Raw genomic sequence first — 18,358 nt, forward strand, 5'->3', positions numbered from 1 at the left:
CAGTTGAGTAGTTATTGACTATGATAATGTCTAATAAGCAAATTAGCTTATTAGAGTGTTTATGGAGTGCTGTTTTTAGGGTGGTGTTTTGTTACTTCTGGTTCTTTTCAGTTGACCTAATAAGTCATGCTACATCCCTCTACCAACCCCGTTTGTCTTATGTATAGTAATTTAATGCGGTCCTTTTCAATCTGAAATCACTCTATGAGTTTATACCTTGGTTGCAGCCACACTTCTTTCTACTCTCTATGATTACTTAAGACATTGAGTAAACAAATGTTAAAAACAACACCAAGAGAAAGAATTTCTCTATGATATTCCTCCTGATCAGTAAAATGTGTTTTGGTTTTTTTTAAAACAAGGTAGATTGTGTAGCAAAAATCACTGTATCTGTGGTGTTAACATGCATTTTGGTGTGCAGTATGATCAACAGGGAAACAACACAAGCTTGATGATAGGCAGTGCTGTGTTGGTAGCCAGTTAGCCTTTTTTTGCTCAGATTTCTCATGAAGTCATGCATGGTGATCAAGAAGAGCCTAGGAAATTATTTAAATACTTATCTATTCCCTTAATGCCTTTAAATACCCAACAGGTCTTCAGTGTAACATATTTTTGATACTTAACTTGGCCCTCTGCAAGAACAAGACTCAATGCTCAGAGTAAGACACTTCAGAAAGGCTCCACGGTCCAACACAGCCCATGTCAGGGCTGGCACAAGGCTGCCATCAGCGCTGCCTCTGGCTCTTGCTCTAGAAAACGTTTATAACTATTATTATTCATTATCACACACAGCTGTTGACATTGTGGTAGTGCCCGCAGTGCTGCCATCCCAAACAGGCATGCCGTGGTAGGCACAGTGCTAACAGAGAAGACACAGTCTCTGCCAGGACAACTTCACAGCACAATCGGGCTGTGCCAGAAGAGGAAGGCAGCAGTCAGCCACGGTACTTCTTACTGGGTGTCCTTGGTGCCGAGGGGCTGCATGCCCAGCACATGCTGGACAGCCCCCACCCAGCTTCCAGACTGCAAGAGACACTCTCTGTGTACAAATGCTTAATTTAGCCTTGATTCAGAAAATCAACACCCATCCAAAGTCTATTTACTGCTCCAATTTCCATGCTTGACTGAACACTAATCACAGATTATAAAAAAAATCAGCTGAAAACGAAACACAAAAAACAACAAACAGAATGCTGCCAAGTTAGTATTTGTCCCTCTCCGGTTCCTTCCCTATCTGCTCTTGAAGATAAAACACTATGTCTACGTTCTTTCCTTTTTTCATATTCTTGCACCAATCCCTCGATTTAGCTCCCAGATAACCAGCAGTTATCTCATTGCAAGGCCAAAGTCTAAGGTTCAGTCTGGAGCTGCCATGAAGCTATATTAAACTCAAAATATAGGGTGTTCAGTGTAAAGCTGGATGGTCTGGAAAGCCCTTGAGAAAAGAGGTCTGAGGTTAGGTGTCTTGTACATCGGTGAAACTGCTTTTACTTTTTTCTTTTCTATGGTTAATCATGAATTTGAGGGATAATAAAGCAGTCAGTATAATAGAGAGAGGGAGAAATAGTTTGAACTCTGGACTCAAATGTGAAGTTCTTAATACAGACAGAATGAAGATGAAACTGTAAAATTACTTATCAGTGGAAATATTTAACTTGCCTTTCTTGGGGAAAATCCTACTACAGTCATCAGGAGCAATCACTGCTTTTCCCTTCTCCCTGCTCCTCATTCAGCACCTGGAGCTGAGGTGATGAGAAAGCACATAAATAGCAATGAGAGTCCATTGAGACACCAAGAAGACCCTTTGGAGGAGGCTTGGACAAGAGGCTGAGCTGAGCAGGGAAGAGTGGATGAAGATCTAGTGGGGCCAGCCCAAATGTTTCTGCCTGGGAGCTAGTGGTGGGAATCAGATGATCACCAAGTCCTGCTCTAGGCAATGCACATAACTGATAATGATAATTGCATACTCACTTGGCCCACCACTCTTCAACACTTCTACTATGATGCAGTTTTACAGAGGCGCTTGATGCGAAGAACATTGTAAATGCATGCAGTGTCTGAAGCAAACGAGAAGCCCTGTAAAGAAATGGCCTCTTTAAACCACAGAAACAAACCCTGGGTTTCCTTAAAGGTCATCTTGGCTACAGCACATAGCATTGAGTTAAACGGCTGTTGATCAGTCACAGAAAGATGTCAAGAGATCTTTGGTCTCACTAGTCCTTTGAGTCAGCTGGGAACTGCTAGCTTTTTAATCGTTTCTCTCTGGAAACTAAACTGTTGAACCACTGGCAGTTCAGATGCTTTGCCAAATTCCCCATCAAATGCCACTAGGGATGAGCAAACAGAAAAAAAAATCTTTATTGAAAGGGAGCAGAGGATGAGGAAGGTGTGAATGGGAAGGGAAAAGAAAAGCTGAGATGGTATCTGACACATTGAGCAGATAGACAGAGGATGAGTAACTTAGACTATAGCATTAAAAACAAAAAGCCCTCATCAACCAACTTTTCCTTGTCATAAAAAATATTTTATCAATATTCATGTTTTTTTCAGAGAGACGAAAACCAGAAGGATCTGCTTGGAGAATTACAACCAGGAAAAGACCTGAATACTGTAACACTGGAGAAATCTCAAAGCTCAGGCTCCTCTCTAGGATGTTCACTGCTGGATGGAAAGCTAAATGAATCCACATGAAATATGTGGGTTTGGCTGAGAAGAGGAAGCAGTGCTGCTTTGCTCAAAGACTGCATGCAGACCAGCAAATCTTTTCAGCTCATACTTTAGGGTCTCTGAAACATGTCAGCCAAATTAATGGAATTATTCAAATTAAACATGAGATCAAGTATTTATAGATCAAGGTCTAGAGAGAAATTGCCTAACCTTCAACTGAAACATTTCTTCTAGAAACAGCAAACACATCAACATCAATTATCTCCATCGCCGTCTACTGCAATATCTTGCACAACTGAAATTCTAATTCAGCAGGACTGATGCAACCAGATAGCAAACCCTGGACTCTTAAAAAACTTCATAAAAGTCACAGAGTTCCACAGAGTTCCACACAGAAACAAAGCCACAAATAAACTATTCCCCTTGCATCTCAGACACAGCACAGTGGCAGCTTCCAAGCAAACGCAAGACACTCACAGTCATTAGCAAATTCAACATTATACAAATTGGAAATGGAAAATAGGATCTTTCCTTCTGAAGGAGATATTTATATTTGCATGTTGAAAGAGGATTTAAATGACCTGAAGCACAATCTGAGGCTGATGGGAGTGCTTCTGCTTTCTCTCTTGTATTGGGCAATATCCATTAGCCCCACAGTTTCTGCATAGGATTTATATGTGACATGGTAGAGCACCCTTGAACCTTCTCACTGTAAAGATACTGCCGTCCAAAACTGAATCAGCAACATCTTATTTCTGTAAATTCCTGTATGTCAGTATCCTTGCCTCAGATCAAACTTGGTGTGAGAGATGAGAAAACAGGCCTGTGAGAAACTAAGAAAAACAGCCTGGGAAAGCAAAAGTTGAGGTTGATTGAAGAAATGCCTCAAACACTCGCAAGACAAAACTCTGAGTCCCAGGGTGCATTCTGTGGAGGTCAAAGCTGATAACGCTGCCCGATGTAGCTGGGGGAGAGAGCCCCGTGGAGAGAGGATGGCCCTGCTCTGGGGCACCTGTGCAAATTTGAAGGGCCATGTGCCTGTTGAATGAACTTTGCTTCCTTATCCGCGAAATGCATATTAAAGTTAACACTCCTCAATATGCTAACGAGGGCTGACATGATCATGCTAATTAGATCATCCCACGAAACACCTTACCCCTCCTCCTTGTACATAGGATACGTAGCTATGTGGGTCGACCTAGGGGACGGATCCAAGGAAAGTGTGTATAGATCAAGAGGGGGAAGAAAGGGCCATCTCTCTCTGCCCCCGTCTGCCCCCCCGCCCCCAGCAGTGTAGCAAAGAAGACGGATGCCAACAAAAAAGACGGCCTCCTCCTGGAACCCTCACTGGCGGGATCAGCGCAGGAACCCAGGCTGGTCATCTGTATTTTTCCCATTCCCTCTATCTCACTCTTTTCCTTTTTCCAGTAAGAAATGCAAGGCATATTGTATTGCTTACCATAACTTGCTATATACTTAGCCAATTATCGTGTGTTCAATTAGTACATTGTGGGTAGTTAATAAATGCTTGGACTTGGAGACTTGTTGTCCGCTCCACTGTGGATTTGTGAATCTGAGTCACTTGTCCCCCTCCTCTGAGCAGGACGTGACACTTGGATATTAAAAAGATACTCAGGGACCAGTCTGTCAAGGTGTTTGTGGCTTTATGTCTTTATTCCTTTGCCAAATTCACAACCTGATGTCCTGAGAATCAGTGGTGAGAGTGCTCCCTCATTTCTTTTTCTTCTGCAGTGAGCTTCTCTGTTTTGTGACCAGCTCTTCAGTGAAAGCCATTACACATGTGACTTAGGTGCTGCATATAGAAAAGATGCTGTACAGAATACCTTTAGAGAAGACCCACTTTGCCTCTGCATTCAGTGGCTGTACAAGTAGAATAGGTGGACCCAACCAGTCTCCATTTTGCATGGGTTCTGACACCAAGAAGACTTTGTGGCTTGTTGCATCTTGCAAAAATTCCAGTCTGAATACTAAACTCTGCCCCAGGTGGCATGGGACATCTGCTCTGCAGCTAACCCCTCCAAGAGAACCCAGGAGGTTTCCACGGGTCCCATTCAAGAATGACTTCAGAAGGTGCCCAACATTAAAGCCTGTTGCATCCCAGTGTGTCTCAGCACCTAAACCCACCCACTGAGGAGCAGCATGAAAGCTGCAAAGGACCAGTCCGTTCTTAGTCAGAAACAGGTACTGGTCACAAACACAGTTTTTTATTTTTTAACAGTGAAGCAGGCTTTGGAAGACAGGGAATAGCGTGCTACCATGAAAATGCTGGAGTCTGTTTTCCACTCCAGCTGAGACTAAAGTTTTGTGACAGCTCTTTAATTTTTCTCTTTGACAGTGATTTCAAAGGTTCATTGTTTTCTCTGAGACAGTCTCTCTGTCCCCTCATCTATCTTTGAAGGAATGAGGCAGATGTAGGCCCTGAGATAAAAATATCTACATGGGCAACAGGCAGGTTTGAGACTTCTTTGCTGCCAGATACATTGCGCCACTCAGAGAGGCTTGCAAATGTCCATGAGGGATCCATGTCTGCAAGCTGCAAAACAGTCTTCAGTGCTAGTATATATGTGTGTTTATACATGAATTTATTCTTTTTTTAATGTACGTATATATGTCTGGGACCTCTTAATGTGAGCAGCTTCTGGGAACTCACCACCAGGATACACTCATCAGCTGCCACAGGACTGCAGAGACCTTTGTTTCCCCTCATCTCATTGAGGGAGAAGTAAGTTTTATTCCAGCCCTTGATATGAACCCTAAGTGAACTACCGATGCTTCATTCACCCCACCATTCATCCATCCTGACAAAAATACTGCCAGGAAAGGGCAGCAAGGACCAGCTGATGTTAGGCTGTTAAGCTATGAAGAAATAGAATGAAAGTACAGCATTAGGCTGTTCCTCAGCAGAGACAGCTATTTTAAGTATCAACTAAAGCTGCTTATTCACAGACTCCCTGTAAAATACGAGATGTCATAGATGAAATGCTTAAAATGGATGTTTAAGGAAAGCAGAAAACCAAACATTTACATAATCTTTAAATATTAATATTTGTAAATAATACCTGAACATCTGCTAGCTAGAACAAGGTCACTGACATGGACATAACTGCCTAAGGGTCATAACAAACAGTCTATTTTAGCTTATGGAGGCTACTTTGAACATCAGCAAAGCAAAAATCTTTGCCATTACCACTGTTACCACTGTGCTTGTCTCTAATGGCCTGAGAGCAGCCAAGACAACCATGCTTACTGGGCTGTTAATAACTCAACTTATACAAAATTTGCTTGCTCACTTGCTCTTTACAAAGATACTTTTTCTTAAGAAACTCTTCACTTTCTCTAATGTTTTTCTTCCATTTCACCTTGTATAACCCCAGACTGCTCTGTTCAGTGGTCACAGCTGTATTGGGCTGGCAGCTTGCTGACTGTCCCCTGCAGACCAGCAAGAGTCACTATGGCCACAATAAAGCAGCTAAAGACCCCATCCCCTTTTAGCTTAAAGTTTAGTAGTGAAGCTGTAGTCTGCTCCACCAAAAATGTTGAAGGTTAACAGCTGCCCATTATCCCACCAAGCTTTGGAACCATAATTTCTGAAGTATTTGGTTTCTTTATAGTCTAATGTCACTCACAATTTCCTTATTATTTATGTTTTCCAGAGATGAGTTGCCTTTCCCACCTGCACCATAACATCACAGGTCCAATGCAATGCCATGAAGCTGGACTCTCCGTTAGACTGTGGTCCCTGAGCTGCTCCCAGAGAGCAGAGAGGGTCCTAGGGCAGTGACCAGCTACAGCCACATGTGTTCCACAGGCCGCTCTACTCTGCCTCTGCAACACAAAAGCCTTTTTATCTTACACAGGTCAGACCACATCAGTTTGACTGACATTGCCGCAGCAAAACCTGGAAGGACTCGCAGTGCATAGCAAATCATTGTGACTGCCTGACGAATAGCATTATAGAACAAATTGCAAGGATTGCCTCTTACCAGACTTCTGTTTTCGTTCCTTTATACTTTTTTCCATCAGGCTTATCGTCTGTCACTAAAAATACACTGCATAGTTCTGCAGCTGTGCAAGAACCTGTAGCACCTGAGCTATCTCTGTGCATGTGAGTCATGCTTTCCAAGGCTGGAGCCTCAACAAAGCTGTTGCCATGTTTTGCCCCTTATCGCATGCAACTTCAGCACAACTTTGCTAATATCCCACCTTTGTGCCAGGTAGCTCTGCAAGATAAGGAGGTTTTGAGCCTCTGCAAGATAAGGAGGTAATGAAAATTAAAGAAAGACCATGTTTTCCTTTATAAATAAAGTCACTTCTCTCTGAAGGCTGTTAGGGTATTTCTCAATTATATAAATATTACTTCAAGTTTTTAGGCTCTAGGAGTATCCTAATGATGCAATGGGATGTAGTATGGGAAAACAAGAAAAGAGGGAGATTCCAATTAGCAGTGGAAGACTAGCTGTGTAACTAGGTGTGTCTATTCAGTGTGAAGTGTGCACAGAGGTGTTCCTCATGGGCTCTGTGACACTGACAAAAATAGTAAAACTTTGGTCTGTTTACAGAAATACGGTGCAGTGGTGACACTGCACATCAAAACTTAAACCATCAGCACAACAGAACAAAACCCCTCAGCTTCCCCAAAAAGCACAGGTGTCATGCCCTGACATACATCCATCTAAGAAAAAAAAAAAAAAAATCACAGTGGCTCCCCAGCTATCTCTAACTGAATCAAGGGAAAGAGTCCAAATCTCCTCCCAGAGAAGCATTGCCATGCCACCCCATCAGACCCAGGAGCAGGTCTTTTGGCCTGAGTGGTGACACTAAGGACAGAGTGGTGCTTCCAGTCTGTCCGCATCAGGCACTCAGAAGTCATCAGCCAAACTGCAACAAGTGATTGTGACTTAGAAAAAAAAATCTGAAAACTCAATATGGCACCCAAATCTTCAATGACTTGGGGGATTTTTGAGGCACATGCTCTGAGGCTTTTCTCCGCTACCTAGAAGACTAGTGAGATTCCCTCTCTGATGCTGACACTGTTTTCTGCCTGCTGAAGGGAAAGCCTGACCCCTTCCCTTTGGGACCAGCAGAGTTTGTCATTGACTTCACTGGCTGGGAAAACCACATACTGTTAAAACCAGCTCTATTCAAAATTGAGTCTAAGGATCCCATAGCTGCACTCTCTCTGAGTTGGCTATTTTTCTCTGTTTGTTCTATTCCCTTGCATTTTAGTATGATGACATACAGCCTGGATGGCCACCCTCAGTGAGACTGGTTTGGTGGTGACAGCTGTCTCATGAGCATTTCGGATTCTCCTCATTCCCACTGTCGTAATTTACAAGCCATGCATGGTTCTGTCCACTCAGTACCTGCAACTGCATATGATGCATACTGTATCAGTACTCAGGGCCACCAGCCTGGGGTCCTCTGTGCTTTCAAATCTGAGCCTGCCTCTGCACTTTGCTTCTCCCCTCTTGCTTGCTTCAGGAGAGCTGCTGGAACTAGCACACTGACTTCCACCGTGTGATTAAGGGCAAACAGGAATGATCTTCAGCACCAGAAACACTGTCTTGTCTTCTCTTCTCTGAAGGAAAAGGAAGAAATCCAGCACAGGCAACAGCTTTGCAATGAGGAGTGAAGATGGTCATCAGAGGAAAATGTATTTGCAGCCAGATTATTATATAATAGTCATTCCTATCTGAATGTAGGAGAAGAATAAAGCCAGGAAAAAGTTACTGCTCCAATAGGAACCATAGGAGCTTTCCACATATGTCTCTTTTAAGGTTTTGTGGAGGGAAGAGGAGAAGGAAGGAGGATCTACAGGATGGGAAGCAGGGGGAACCCTATGAGCCTATAGCAGGACAAGGCATATCTGGTATTTAGGGAGAAATGTACACATTAGTGAACTCACTTAACAGAGAATGATACCTCCTTCTCAGAGTCTAGTCTTCTGTTAGGAAAGATGAAGCATAGCAAATTTGCAATCCATCTTCATGTATGTCAAACCATATGCAACCTCCTAACCCCCTTCAGAAGAAACACGCAACCTACTGACACAAATCCATGATAAAGCAGTGCTGTGCTGGGCAAGCCATGTGGGATGGCACATGATCACTAACATCTATGACGAAACAGCGTGCCAACAAAGTAATGCCAGACCAAAGTCAATGGGTATCCAGCCAATACATCACAGATCCAGGCTTTGCAGACAGTAGCAGGTACTGCCTGAAATGTGAGATGTGCTTGAGAAGATCAGAAGAATGAAAAAGAGAAGCCTAAAAAGTCGGGTAAAGAAAACTAAGATCAATAAATAAACAAGTAAATGGGACATCGAGCCAACGAGAAGGCTGACTGGACAAACCCAACAGCGACTGTCTCCCCCTGGAGCCAAGAGGATGTAGGTTAGTCTGTGAAACCAATTTCACAGTTCCTTGGTCTTTTTATCTCTCAGAGGTCATATTCCTTCCCAATTCTACGCTGTTGAAAGGCTTACCTTCCACAAGAAGCAACCTGGCAGGAGAATAAATACCAGTAAGCCATAATCTTCCTCTCCCTAACTAGAGGGTGGAGCAGCAGTATCACTCTCAAAGAGATACCCGTCTGGGACAAGTGAGGGACCTGCAGGCAGCTCATTCAGCATCACTTTTACAGATGATTCAAAAAGGAGCAGGCATGTCCAGTACCTTCAGAGCCAGTTCCCAGACTTCAGCCCTGAGCTTCAGCTGCACACCTGGGCTTGTCAGATGTGCTGACAACAACCCCAGGGAGATTTGCCTGTGTTCCATTCAGAGGATAATTTAAGGCAAACTATTCAACCCTAGAAACAGCAGATTAAGTTTACTGCTGGTGATCAAAAGAATTACCTCCAGCAGGCAGGATGGATGGCAACCTGTTAGCAAATTACAGTGGGGGGGGAAAAAAACACTGCTGATGACACATTTTGGACTCTGGAGTTTGGAAAAAACCAAATTGTGAGCATGGGGACAGCACTGTGCTGTCAGATCAGCTACTCCAGGAAAGGGCAGGTCTGAGAAGCTCTGTTCTATGGGCTGGATACATAACACAAAACACTCATGTGACCCACTGGAAAGGGAGATGCTGCACATCACCCTAGAAGGCTGACTGACGAAGGATTCAGTATTAGTCATTTAGCAAAAGCTGCAGAAAACACTGTCCTTAGTTATGGAGAGGCTTGGTTATTGATCTACTCAGAAGAATGATTTCCATACTGGTATACCAGCACATTTTTTATTCAGGTACTCTCTTACCTCTGCAGTAATGAGCCTAGAAAGATCAGGCAAACACATTCCTGTAACTGGGTATGACAGAACGCAGAAGTGAAGATGATGGTGGCCTCCTCTTCTGCTCTTTTGGTTGCTTTAGAGAGTTTGAGACAAGATTTTATCTGGACAAAAATACTCCATTTTAAGGATGTGATCCACCTAATGAATTTTTCACTTTGCAATTTGATCATGTCAGCTGTAAGGCTCAGTGCAACTTCACAGCTACAAGCGAACATTAACACCTGCATCTTGTTCATCTTCTCAACAGTGAAATACTTAATGAGAGGGTTCATCCTGAGCTCTGGGGTACACTAGCCAAAAAAGAGCCAATTTCAGAAATAGGAAGGAGAGTAGGAGCTGTACAGAGGACTATGAGGTGAGGATGAGGCCTCTCTGAATTGCCTCAAATATCTCCTGAAGTCATCCAAGTCCTTTCCCTTCACACTGGTGCATCTGGCCGGAGGCTATTTTTTTAAATTACATGATTAATTAGATAATTTTAAATTAGATGAGCATGAAATCAAGGGAACCATTCTATTCTCACCTCCAAAAGCTGGTCGCATGGTGAAGTCATGGTTGTTGACTCTCAGAAGCTGCTCTGTCTTTCCTTTCCAGGTTTTGGTCACGTCGTGATTCTTCTTATAGATGCGACTGCAACAGACAGCAATAGTGTTGGTCTGCCATCCCTGCGGCACTCTGCAAACGACTTCTGCCGGCCCGATTTCAGAGCCCTGGGAGTGGCAGCCTGGTGGGCTCAGCCCCATGGAGGGAAGTGTGGTTGCTGCCAGCACCACGGCGTAGGCCAGCACAGCAGCCCCAGCACTGCTTCTCCACAGCATTAACTCAGACCTGGCCCCTGCTGCGGGCAGTCCTGCTGGCTCAGCCAGATCCAAGATGGACATGATGCTCTTTCCACTCCGGACACCACAGCTCCCGGGGAGATACCAGACCGAGAGCACAGCATCTCACAGAGGAACCAGGATGCAGCAAACATGATGGAGTGAGCAACAGTAGAAGCAGATGACTCTGCCCCACACCTTACCCAGCCAGGACTTGGCCGGTTACCAAGGCAACATTATCACAAGAAAGCTCTTTTAGACCGTGGACACACAATGTGATATGCTATTCTGAGACTATCTGCCCCACAAACATCAGTTGAGTACCAGCAGTTTGTGTGAACAGAGGGCTCACTTTGCCTTTTGAACGTAACAATGACAAAAACATAGTTTTCCCTCCACAGCAGTTGGAAAAGAGGCGGTTTATCTAAAGAAGTCAGCAAGATCTGCAATCCTTCACTTTTCTGAATATTAAGGGGGGAAAAAGCCTAACTTTTTATTTGAGAGATCATACAACAGTAGAACGACAACAAACTCCTGAGAAAAGTCACTATGACGTGTGTAACTAAACAGCAGAGACATACTGCACGCTCTTTCAGAAGAAAATGCAGATCAGCATCCCTGGTGTTCCCCAGCAGTGCAGGAAGGACTTGGACCGTGAAGATTCCTCAGTCCCTTGGCTCTTGGCATAAGATCGGACAAATTTGCAAATACTGCTGCAATTAGCTGCTTGTCAGCAACTTACTAAAAGAAATAATAATAAATAGAAGGAACTTTCTACAAAACAGTTGAGATTCATTTGCCTGTGTGGGAGAAATATTACCGGTCAGTAAAGAATAAAAATCTTGGAGGAAAAATAAAGGGACTATTCTAATAAATACAAATATGAGGATGAATAAGGCTTAAAATCTTGGTCACAAATTCAGAGTTTAGAAAACCATCACCACATGCAGAAATGTGGCTATGGAAGGGTCATGGATGTGCCTTAAGGTCATTAAAATACAAATCATTATGAGTAATGGGAGCATGAATCGCAAATCAGAAGTTTCAATTCAGTTCAGAAAAGAAATGGTAAAACCCAAGGGGCATTGGTAGCTGCTGCTGACATTGATAACCTGTTTACTTTAATAAGGAGGTGAAAAAGAAGCAATAGAATTAAAATATTTGTATTAAATGGATGTTTTTAAGGAATATAAGTCCTTGTGCTCCAGGGCACATGCTACATAGGAAAATTTTGAGTCACCTCACTTTGGGCTCCTGTTTAAATCGGCATGTCATAGCATCTCTCTTCCTGCTGGCTGTAAAAAAGGAGCCAGCTGGAGAAAGTACACTCCCAACACGGCTGTATTAATGTTTACCTGAAACCAGGGGGATAAACCCAAGCACAGCCATTAATGGCAATGATTGGAGGCAAAAGTTTAGCTTTTAACTGCTTGCTGCAGCAGAAGGTTGTGTTTCTTTGCAAAGGTTAGGGCTGCTGACAAAGCGTGCCACTTCACAGTCTGCAGTATTGCCTCTGCTCCTGAAAAGTTGGAAGCGGAGAAGAATGATCTTCCCGTGTCTGCTTGACTTTAACCATCAGGAAAAGGCCTAAGTACCAGTGAATGTTCGATCAAACCTGTCTACTTAAAGAATGGATGAAAAAAATCAAATTAAAAATCCAGTAAAACTTTGGATTACATGCTGTATGAGGAAATAGTATGGAAAACCCTGATGGTATTACAATAGCCTTACTGAAATGCCAAGCTCTGATCGGTTCATTTAAAAATCATCAAACAGCAAATAGCACACAAGAGAGTTGTTAAGAACAAATCTGGGGCTGCAGGGGCTTCAGAGTGCTGGCTGGGAACACCGACACTCCCTTAGGAAGAAAAAAGAGATTTTTCAGGAACTTCCTGAGCCAAGGGTTGAATTTAATAGCTGGCATTTAATCATCAGTTCATGCCCAATCCTTCAGGTACGTGATAGATGATTCAGAATTTACAGAGGTCTGTCATTTAATTTTTAATCAATTTAATCCATTCACAAAGATTTTGCGTAGAGCCATTTTTAATGGCAAGCAATCTACACAGCCTTTGAAATGTATAATAACTATTTTTGTCAATGTAATCCAAAAGCAAGACAAATTAAAAAAAAAAACCAAAACATTCCTTATAACAGTAAGTGATGTCAGCTATGCTGGTATCGTCTGATCCTCTCCGACAGGTATCCCCTGGCACCCCCACACTGTCTGGCATAGGAAGTATCTCACTATTTGCAGCAAAGGTGAATAACACAAGAACAAAGCTGCCAGTGCCTTTGCAGAGCTGAAGGATGCGCTGAACACTCCTGCCCATCGGGTGCCTTTACTCACAATCTGATCACTGGTATCTCATAAATCCTCCCTGATGTACTTACAGTCTTTAGCACTTCTGATTATAGATTTGTCAGGGTTTCTTTCAGCTTTATGCACTCTCTGCAATTCACCACCATTCATTTAAAGCCACCCATCTCCCTTTCTCTTTTTTGTCATGTTTTCATTTAATTTTATTGCTGTTTACACTTCACTCAAGGGGGATGAGTTTGATAAAACTGCATTTTGCGAGGACATCTTCCTGTTTACAGAAAAGAGAAGGAGACAAGTATCTCATTGAGCTTCTGTAAAGGCTTCTCCATTATTGCCCTAATTTATTTTTTTTTAATTTTCCTTTCCAGTCACTTTTATTCAGAATTGTTCTCAATTGCATAAAATACATCCTTTTTACATTGCCAAATAGATCAAAGAAAATTAAATTTGGGTAGCATGAGAAATCAGGTAACAGCTCAGCAGGACTCAAAAAAGCATCAGGTATCTATTCAGATATTTGGACCTTTCTATACCAATAATAAGAAAAAAACCCTGGAAACAGTCCTCATGTTGTAGGGTGTAAGGCAACTGCTAAGTGATAAGCCTGAAAGGAAATGTGATCTCCATATGGAGCATGGTCCAGCTGCCACTAGCCAGGGTCCACCAGGGTCCAGGAGATTTCTGCACATCCCTCTGGAGAATTCAGCATAGACTTTGGTCACAACAGGATGGTCATGGGACAGTGGCTCCAATTATCTGATTTCCTATCAGGATCCAGAAAATATTTCTACAGTTTCAGTGAAAATCTTCATAGAATTGTTTGGGTTGAAAGGGACCTTAAAGTTCATCTAGTTTCAACCCCCTACCATGGGCAGGGACACCTTCCACTAGACCAGGTTGCTCAAAGCCCCGTCCAACCTGGCCTTGAACACTGCCAGGGAGGGGGCAGCCACAGCTTCTCTGGGCAACCTGTGCCAGTGTGTCACCACCCTCACAGTGAAGAATTTCTTCCTTATGGCTAATCTAAATCTACCCTCTTTCAGTTCAAAACTGTCACCCCTCATCCTATCACTACACTCCCTGATAACGAGTCCCTCCCCATTTTTCCTGTAGCCCCCTTAAGGTCCTGGAAGGCTGCTGTAAGGTCTCCCTGGATCCTTCTCCAGGCTGAACAACCCCAACTCTCTCAGCCTGTCCTCATAAGGGAGGTGCTCCAGGCCCCTGATCATCTTCGTGGCCTCCTCTGGACCCACTCAAGCAGGTCCATGTCCTTCTTATGTTGGGGACCTCAGAGCTGGACACAGTACTGCAGATGGGGTCTCATGAGAGTAGAGGGGGAAAATCATCTCCCTCAACCTGCTGGCCACACTTCTCTTGATGCAGTCCGGGATACAGTTGGCTTTCTTGGCTCTGAGTGCACATTGCTGGTTCATATTCAGTTTTCCATCCACTAATACCTGTAAATCCTTCTCCTCAGGGCTGCTCTCAATCCACTCATTGCCCAGCCTGTATCTGTGCTTGGGATTGCCCCGACCCATGTGCAGGACCTTGTTGAACTTGATGAGGTTTGCACAGGCCCACCTCTCCAGCCTGTCAAGGTCCCTCTGGATGACATCCCTTCCCTCCAGTGTGTCGTCTGCACCACACAGATTGGTGTCATCAGCAAACCCGTTGAGGGTGCACTCAGTCCCACTGTCCATGCCTCCAACAAGGATGTTAAACAGCAATCAAAATCTTACCATGCTTCACTATATTCTCTGAGAAAAAAACAGCTGAAGGTGTCATTTACTTTGTGTAGCAGCCACAGCAAGCTGGAGATGCACACTATGTAAACCTAGCACCAAGAAAGGTACCAAACCTACTGGTTTTCTAACCAGCAAAGCATACAACTGCTGAAAGACCCCCTAGAGGATAAGTGAAAAAGAGAAGGTACAGTATCAGTTTATGACTGCCACAACAATTAACTCACCTCTAGATGAGTATTCCAAATTCATTATCTTCATTATGTATCCCACATAGATGCATATCTTTAATAATAATGTGCATGGATCACATGGGATCAGATATGGTCAAGAACTTTCTGACAAGCTGGGAACCTCAAGGTCCTAAATTTTGTGAAGGTCTCTTTCCATCACCTGTCAGGGCCATCAATTCAAGGGCTTGATGGGTCCCAGCTGCCCAAGAGGCCCCGGTAGCTCCACAACAAGGCAGGTCTATACTCGTTTACATGGATGGCCCCACCAGCCCCTTTTATTTTCAGAGCTGCAGGGGAGAGGGGCTCTGTTGCCCTATGTCTGGATGTAACATGCTCCACGACGACATGTCTGTGGGTTTATGCCTGCAGCAGGAAGTAAAGGAAAATTATTTTCCTTGCCAGATTTCTAGAAAAAAAGCTAAATCAGACTCTGGAAAATAACAGACACAAATTCAGAGGATGTACACAATCACTATTATCATACACATTAGGAATCTTTCATGGTCACACCTTATCATCTGTTGCTTAGGACCCTCCATTTTTGCTTGGTTTTTAACCTCGAAGAAACCCCAAACCTGTTCCAGGGTTGTTCATGTTTTCAGCTTATTAAAAATGAATGCAGAATAGATTTTTCTTCACAGAGATACATGAAACCTCTTTTCTACCAAGCATATCCCAAACCCTGCACTCCTTGCCTCTTCCTACATCCATCCAGCCCAAAGCCAACAACAGTAACATAAGCAGATGGCAACAGGTCTAGTGAAGGGACCCAGAGGTGGCTGTTCTGCTTGAAGAGGCAAGAGGAGGCACAGCTGCTGACAAGACAGCACTGAATGCCTGCAGGCTGGTGAGGAAGCAGTGCTGAGACTCTGAACATCTCAGTCTACATGGACAACTACACAGCTACTACAAAGTCAGAGGGGGCAACATCAGCAACAGCAGAGAAGTCATAATGGTAAACATGAAGACATGGAGCACACAGCCAAAATAAAGCAAGAGCTTTTCTTCTCAGATCTGCTGTAGCCATTTGAGTGTATGCATGCCTCTCTCTGATTTTGTTTCGCATTGCTGCTCGGCCCTGCTGTGACGCTGCAGTGTTGGTGGAAAAAAAAAAGTCAGGAGACATCAGACCTTGCACAACTAGAAGGTGTGCAATGCCCTGGACTTGGACCCCAGGCATGCAACTTTGAAACACCCCATTTTCTGGAAAACCACCATACAGCTGAGAGGATCAGTAGGGGCTAGGAGGAACTACAGGCCAGAAGACACGTCTGCAGCACCTCATTCAAAGTTGGGGAAAAAAACGCAGCCCTGCAAGGCATGGAGGGAGCACACCTTGCCGGCCACAGCCGTTTCAGCAGGGACCAGCAGACTACTTTCCCCAGCAGACCCCTGTGTGGAAAAACAGTCCCTGTAATAAGCCTTGTGCTGCCATGTCCTGATGCTTCACTTCTGTTTCCAGGTCCCAGCCTAAGGCTGGCATGTTGCATGTCCTGAAAATTACACCCCCTGTGAGATACTCCAAATCACTGACCACTTCCAAAAACCTTGGCAGGAAGTCTTTAGCCAACGGAAGCTCAAAGCTGCTTCTGTTTCAAAAGCACAGTGTTTCTGCTGGCTGAAGCACGAGGCTTTGCACAACTGTTCGGAGGGAGGAACAAGCAAACTCGGAGCCAGACTGCGTCTGTCTGCCCAGTGCAGAGGCCATTGGAAAGACAGCATTCCCAGGCACAGCTAAGATGGGAAATGTCTCCTGAGGCCTCTCTTCTAGGACAGTTTATGCGGACCAATAAACATTACCAGAAGCATTATCAGCAGTTTTTATAGAGCAATAAATACTAACAAAAGCACTATTTTTCAGTTTCTCTGTGTGGAAATTCTGTCCAGATGGATAGTCTAGGAGGACTACCAGCATTTGTTTGCGATTCCTGAGATGCAGCCACCACAGAGCTACTGAGGAGTCCCCCAGACTGTTTCCAATCCAGTGCTGGACACACCAACAGCACTTGCCTGGCTCTTACAGTAAGGCAGATGTCCCAGGGAAGCTACAAGCACACGTACACGTGCACTGTACAGTCAGAACTACACATTGCAAGTCTGGCATGGCCTGGCAGCAGTACACAGCTCCTGGAAAATCCCAGCTAGCAACACGGCAGCACAGACCATGGCCCATCCGACACATACACCTGCACCTGTCCACATTTACACCATCTCCTTCAGCACCAAAGTCTCTACCTTCTCTCTGGAAATTTATTCCCTGGCGTGTAGGCAACGCTGGGGCCAACATCCCCTCCCCAGCAGTCACCCAGGTGACTCTGACAGGTTTTACTTTGCAATTCATTTATCACTTGATTTCTTTAAAACAGAATGAAATGCAAAAAAATTTAACGAATTCTTCTATTAGTTATGAGCCCTTGGTTTCGTGCACCATTTGCCAGCTTGTACATTAGCAAAAAGGCTCTCAACTTCATACAAATAGGTGTCACTGAATCCCTTCACCCAGTTTTGTAAGATAAGAGACAAAGCCAGAAGCTGCTACTCCATGATCACACATTCCTAAGCAAAGCCCCATCTCTCCAGAGTATAATGGGAAGCTGCTTCAGGTCACGTTCAGGGCATTGCTGCACAAAGGCAGTTGATTCTTTAAGTCATACCTCTGTTTTGTAGAAGAGTTGCATTATCAGTGAGGTGGGGGGTGACAGAGTAAGGGAATATGAAACACAACACAGTTTCCAATTAAACAAGTGTTATCCATTCAGCATGCTGAGTGAGATACCAGTCACAGAAAAAACAATCCATTACAGTTCACTAACATAAGGGGAGTAATCAGGGATGCACAGGCAACTCTTAACCTGGCATTTCTTAATTTGGGTTCCCAACTCCACAGACCTAACCTGGCTTGAAATCAACATAAAGATCTTTACATCGGGTTGATATATCATCTTAAAGGACACAAACTATCAAACTTATCAATTGTAAATTCCCAAACATAGCAATAAATTTTTTTGGCTAATACACTTACTGTAAAATTTACTGTATTTCTTATGGTAAGTCAGCAAGAGAAATACTGAGCAGAAAATGCGATGAAATTATTAAAGGACACGGTTTTCATTCCTCTCACATCCAGCATAGGAACTGGTTTTAATTTTCTTTTATTAGAAGAGTCCACTATTCATTGCTGGTTTAGAAACAACTATATTTTTTCTATGTAACTGGAAATTTAAAATATCAATGTTACTGCTCCATACACTTTTTT

At 43.7% G+C, this 18,358-nt stretch overlaps 1 protein-coding gene across 1 annotated transcript in view; it reads right to left on the reverse strand.

Moving 5' to 3' along the window:
* The window catches only part of LOC141968337 (gamma-aminobutyric acid receptor subunit rho-2-like), a 42,593-nt gene that overhangs the window by 22,147 nt on the left and 2,088 nt on the right, over window positions 1–18,358 (reverse strand). Inside the window, exon 2 of the mRNA XM_074922920.1 lies at window positions 10,510–10,616. Coding sequence (XP_074779021.1) covers window positions 10,510–10,616 — 107 coding nt within the window. The remainder of the gene's footprint in view (window positions 1–10,509; window positions 10,617–18,358) is intronic.

The sequence above is a fragment of the Athene noctua genome, chromosome 1 (genome assembly GCF_965140245.1).
Source record: "Athene noctua chromosome 1, bAthNoc1.hap1.1, whole genome shotgun sequence".
Classification (NCBI taxonomy): Eukaryota; Metazoa; Chordata; class Aves; order Strigiformes; family Strigidae; genus Athene; species Athene noctua.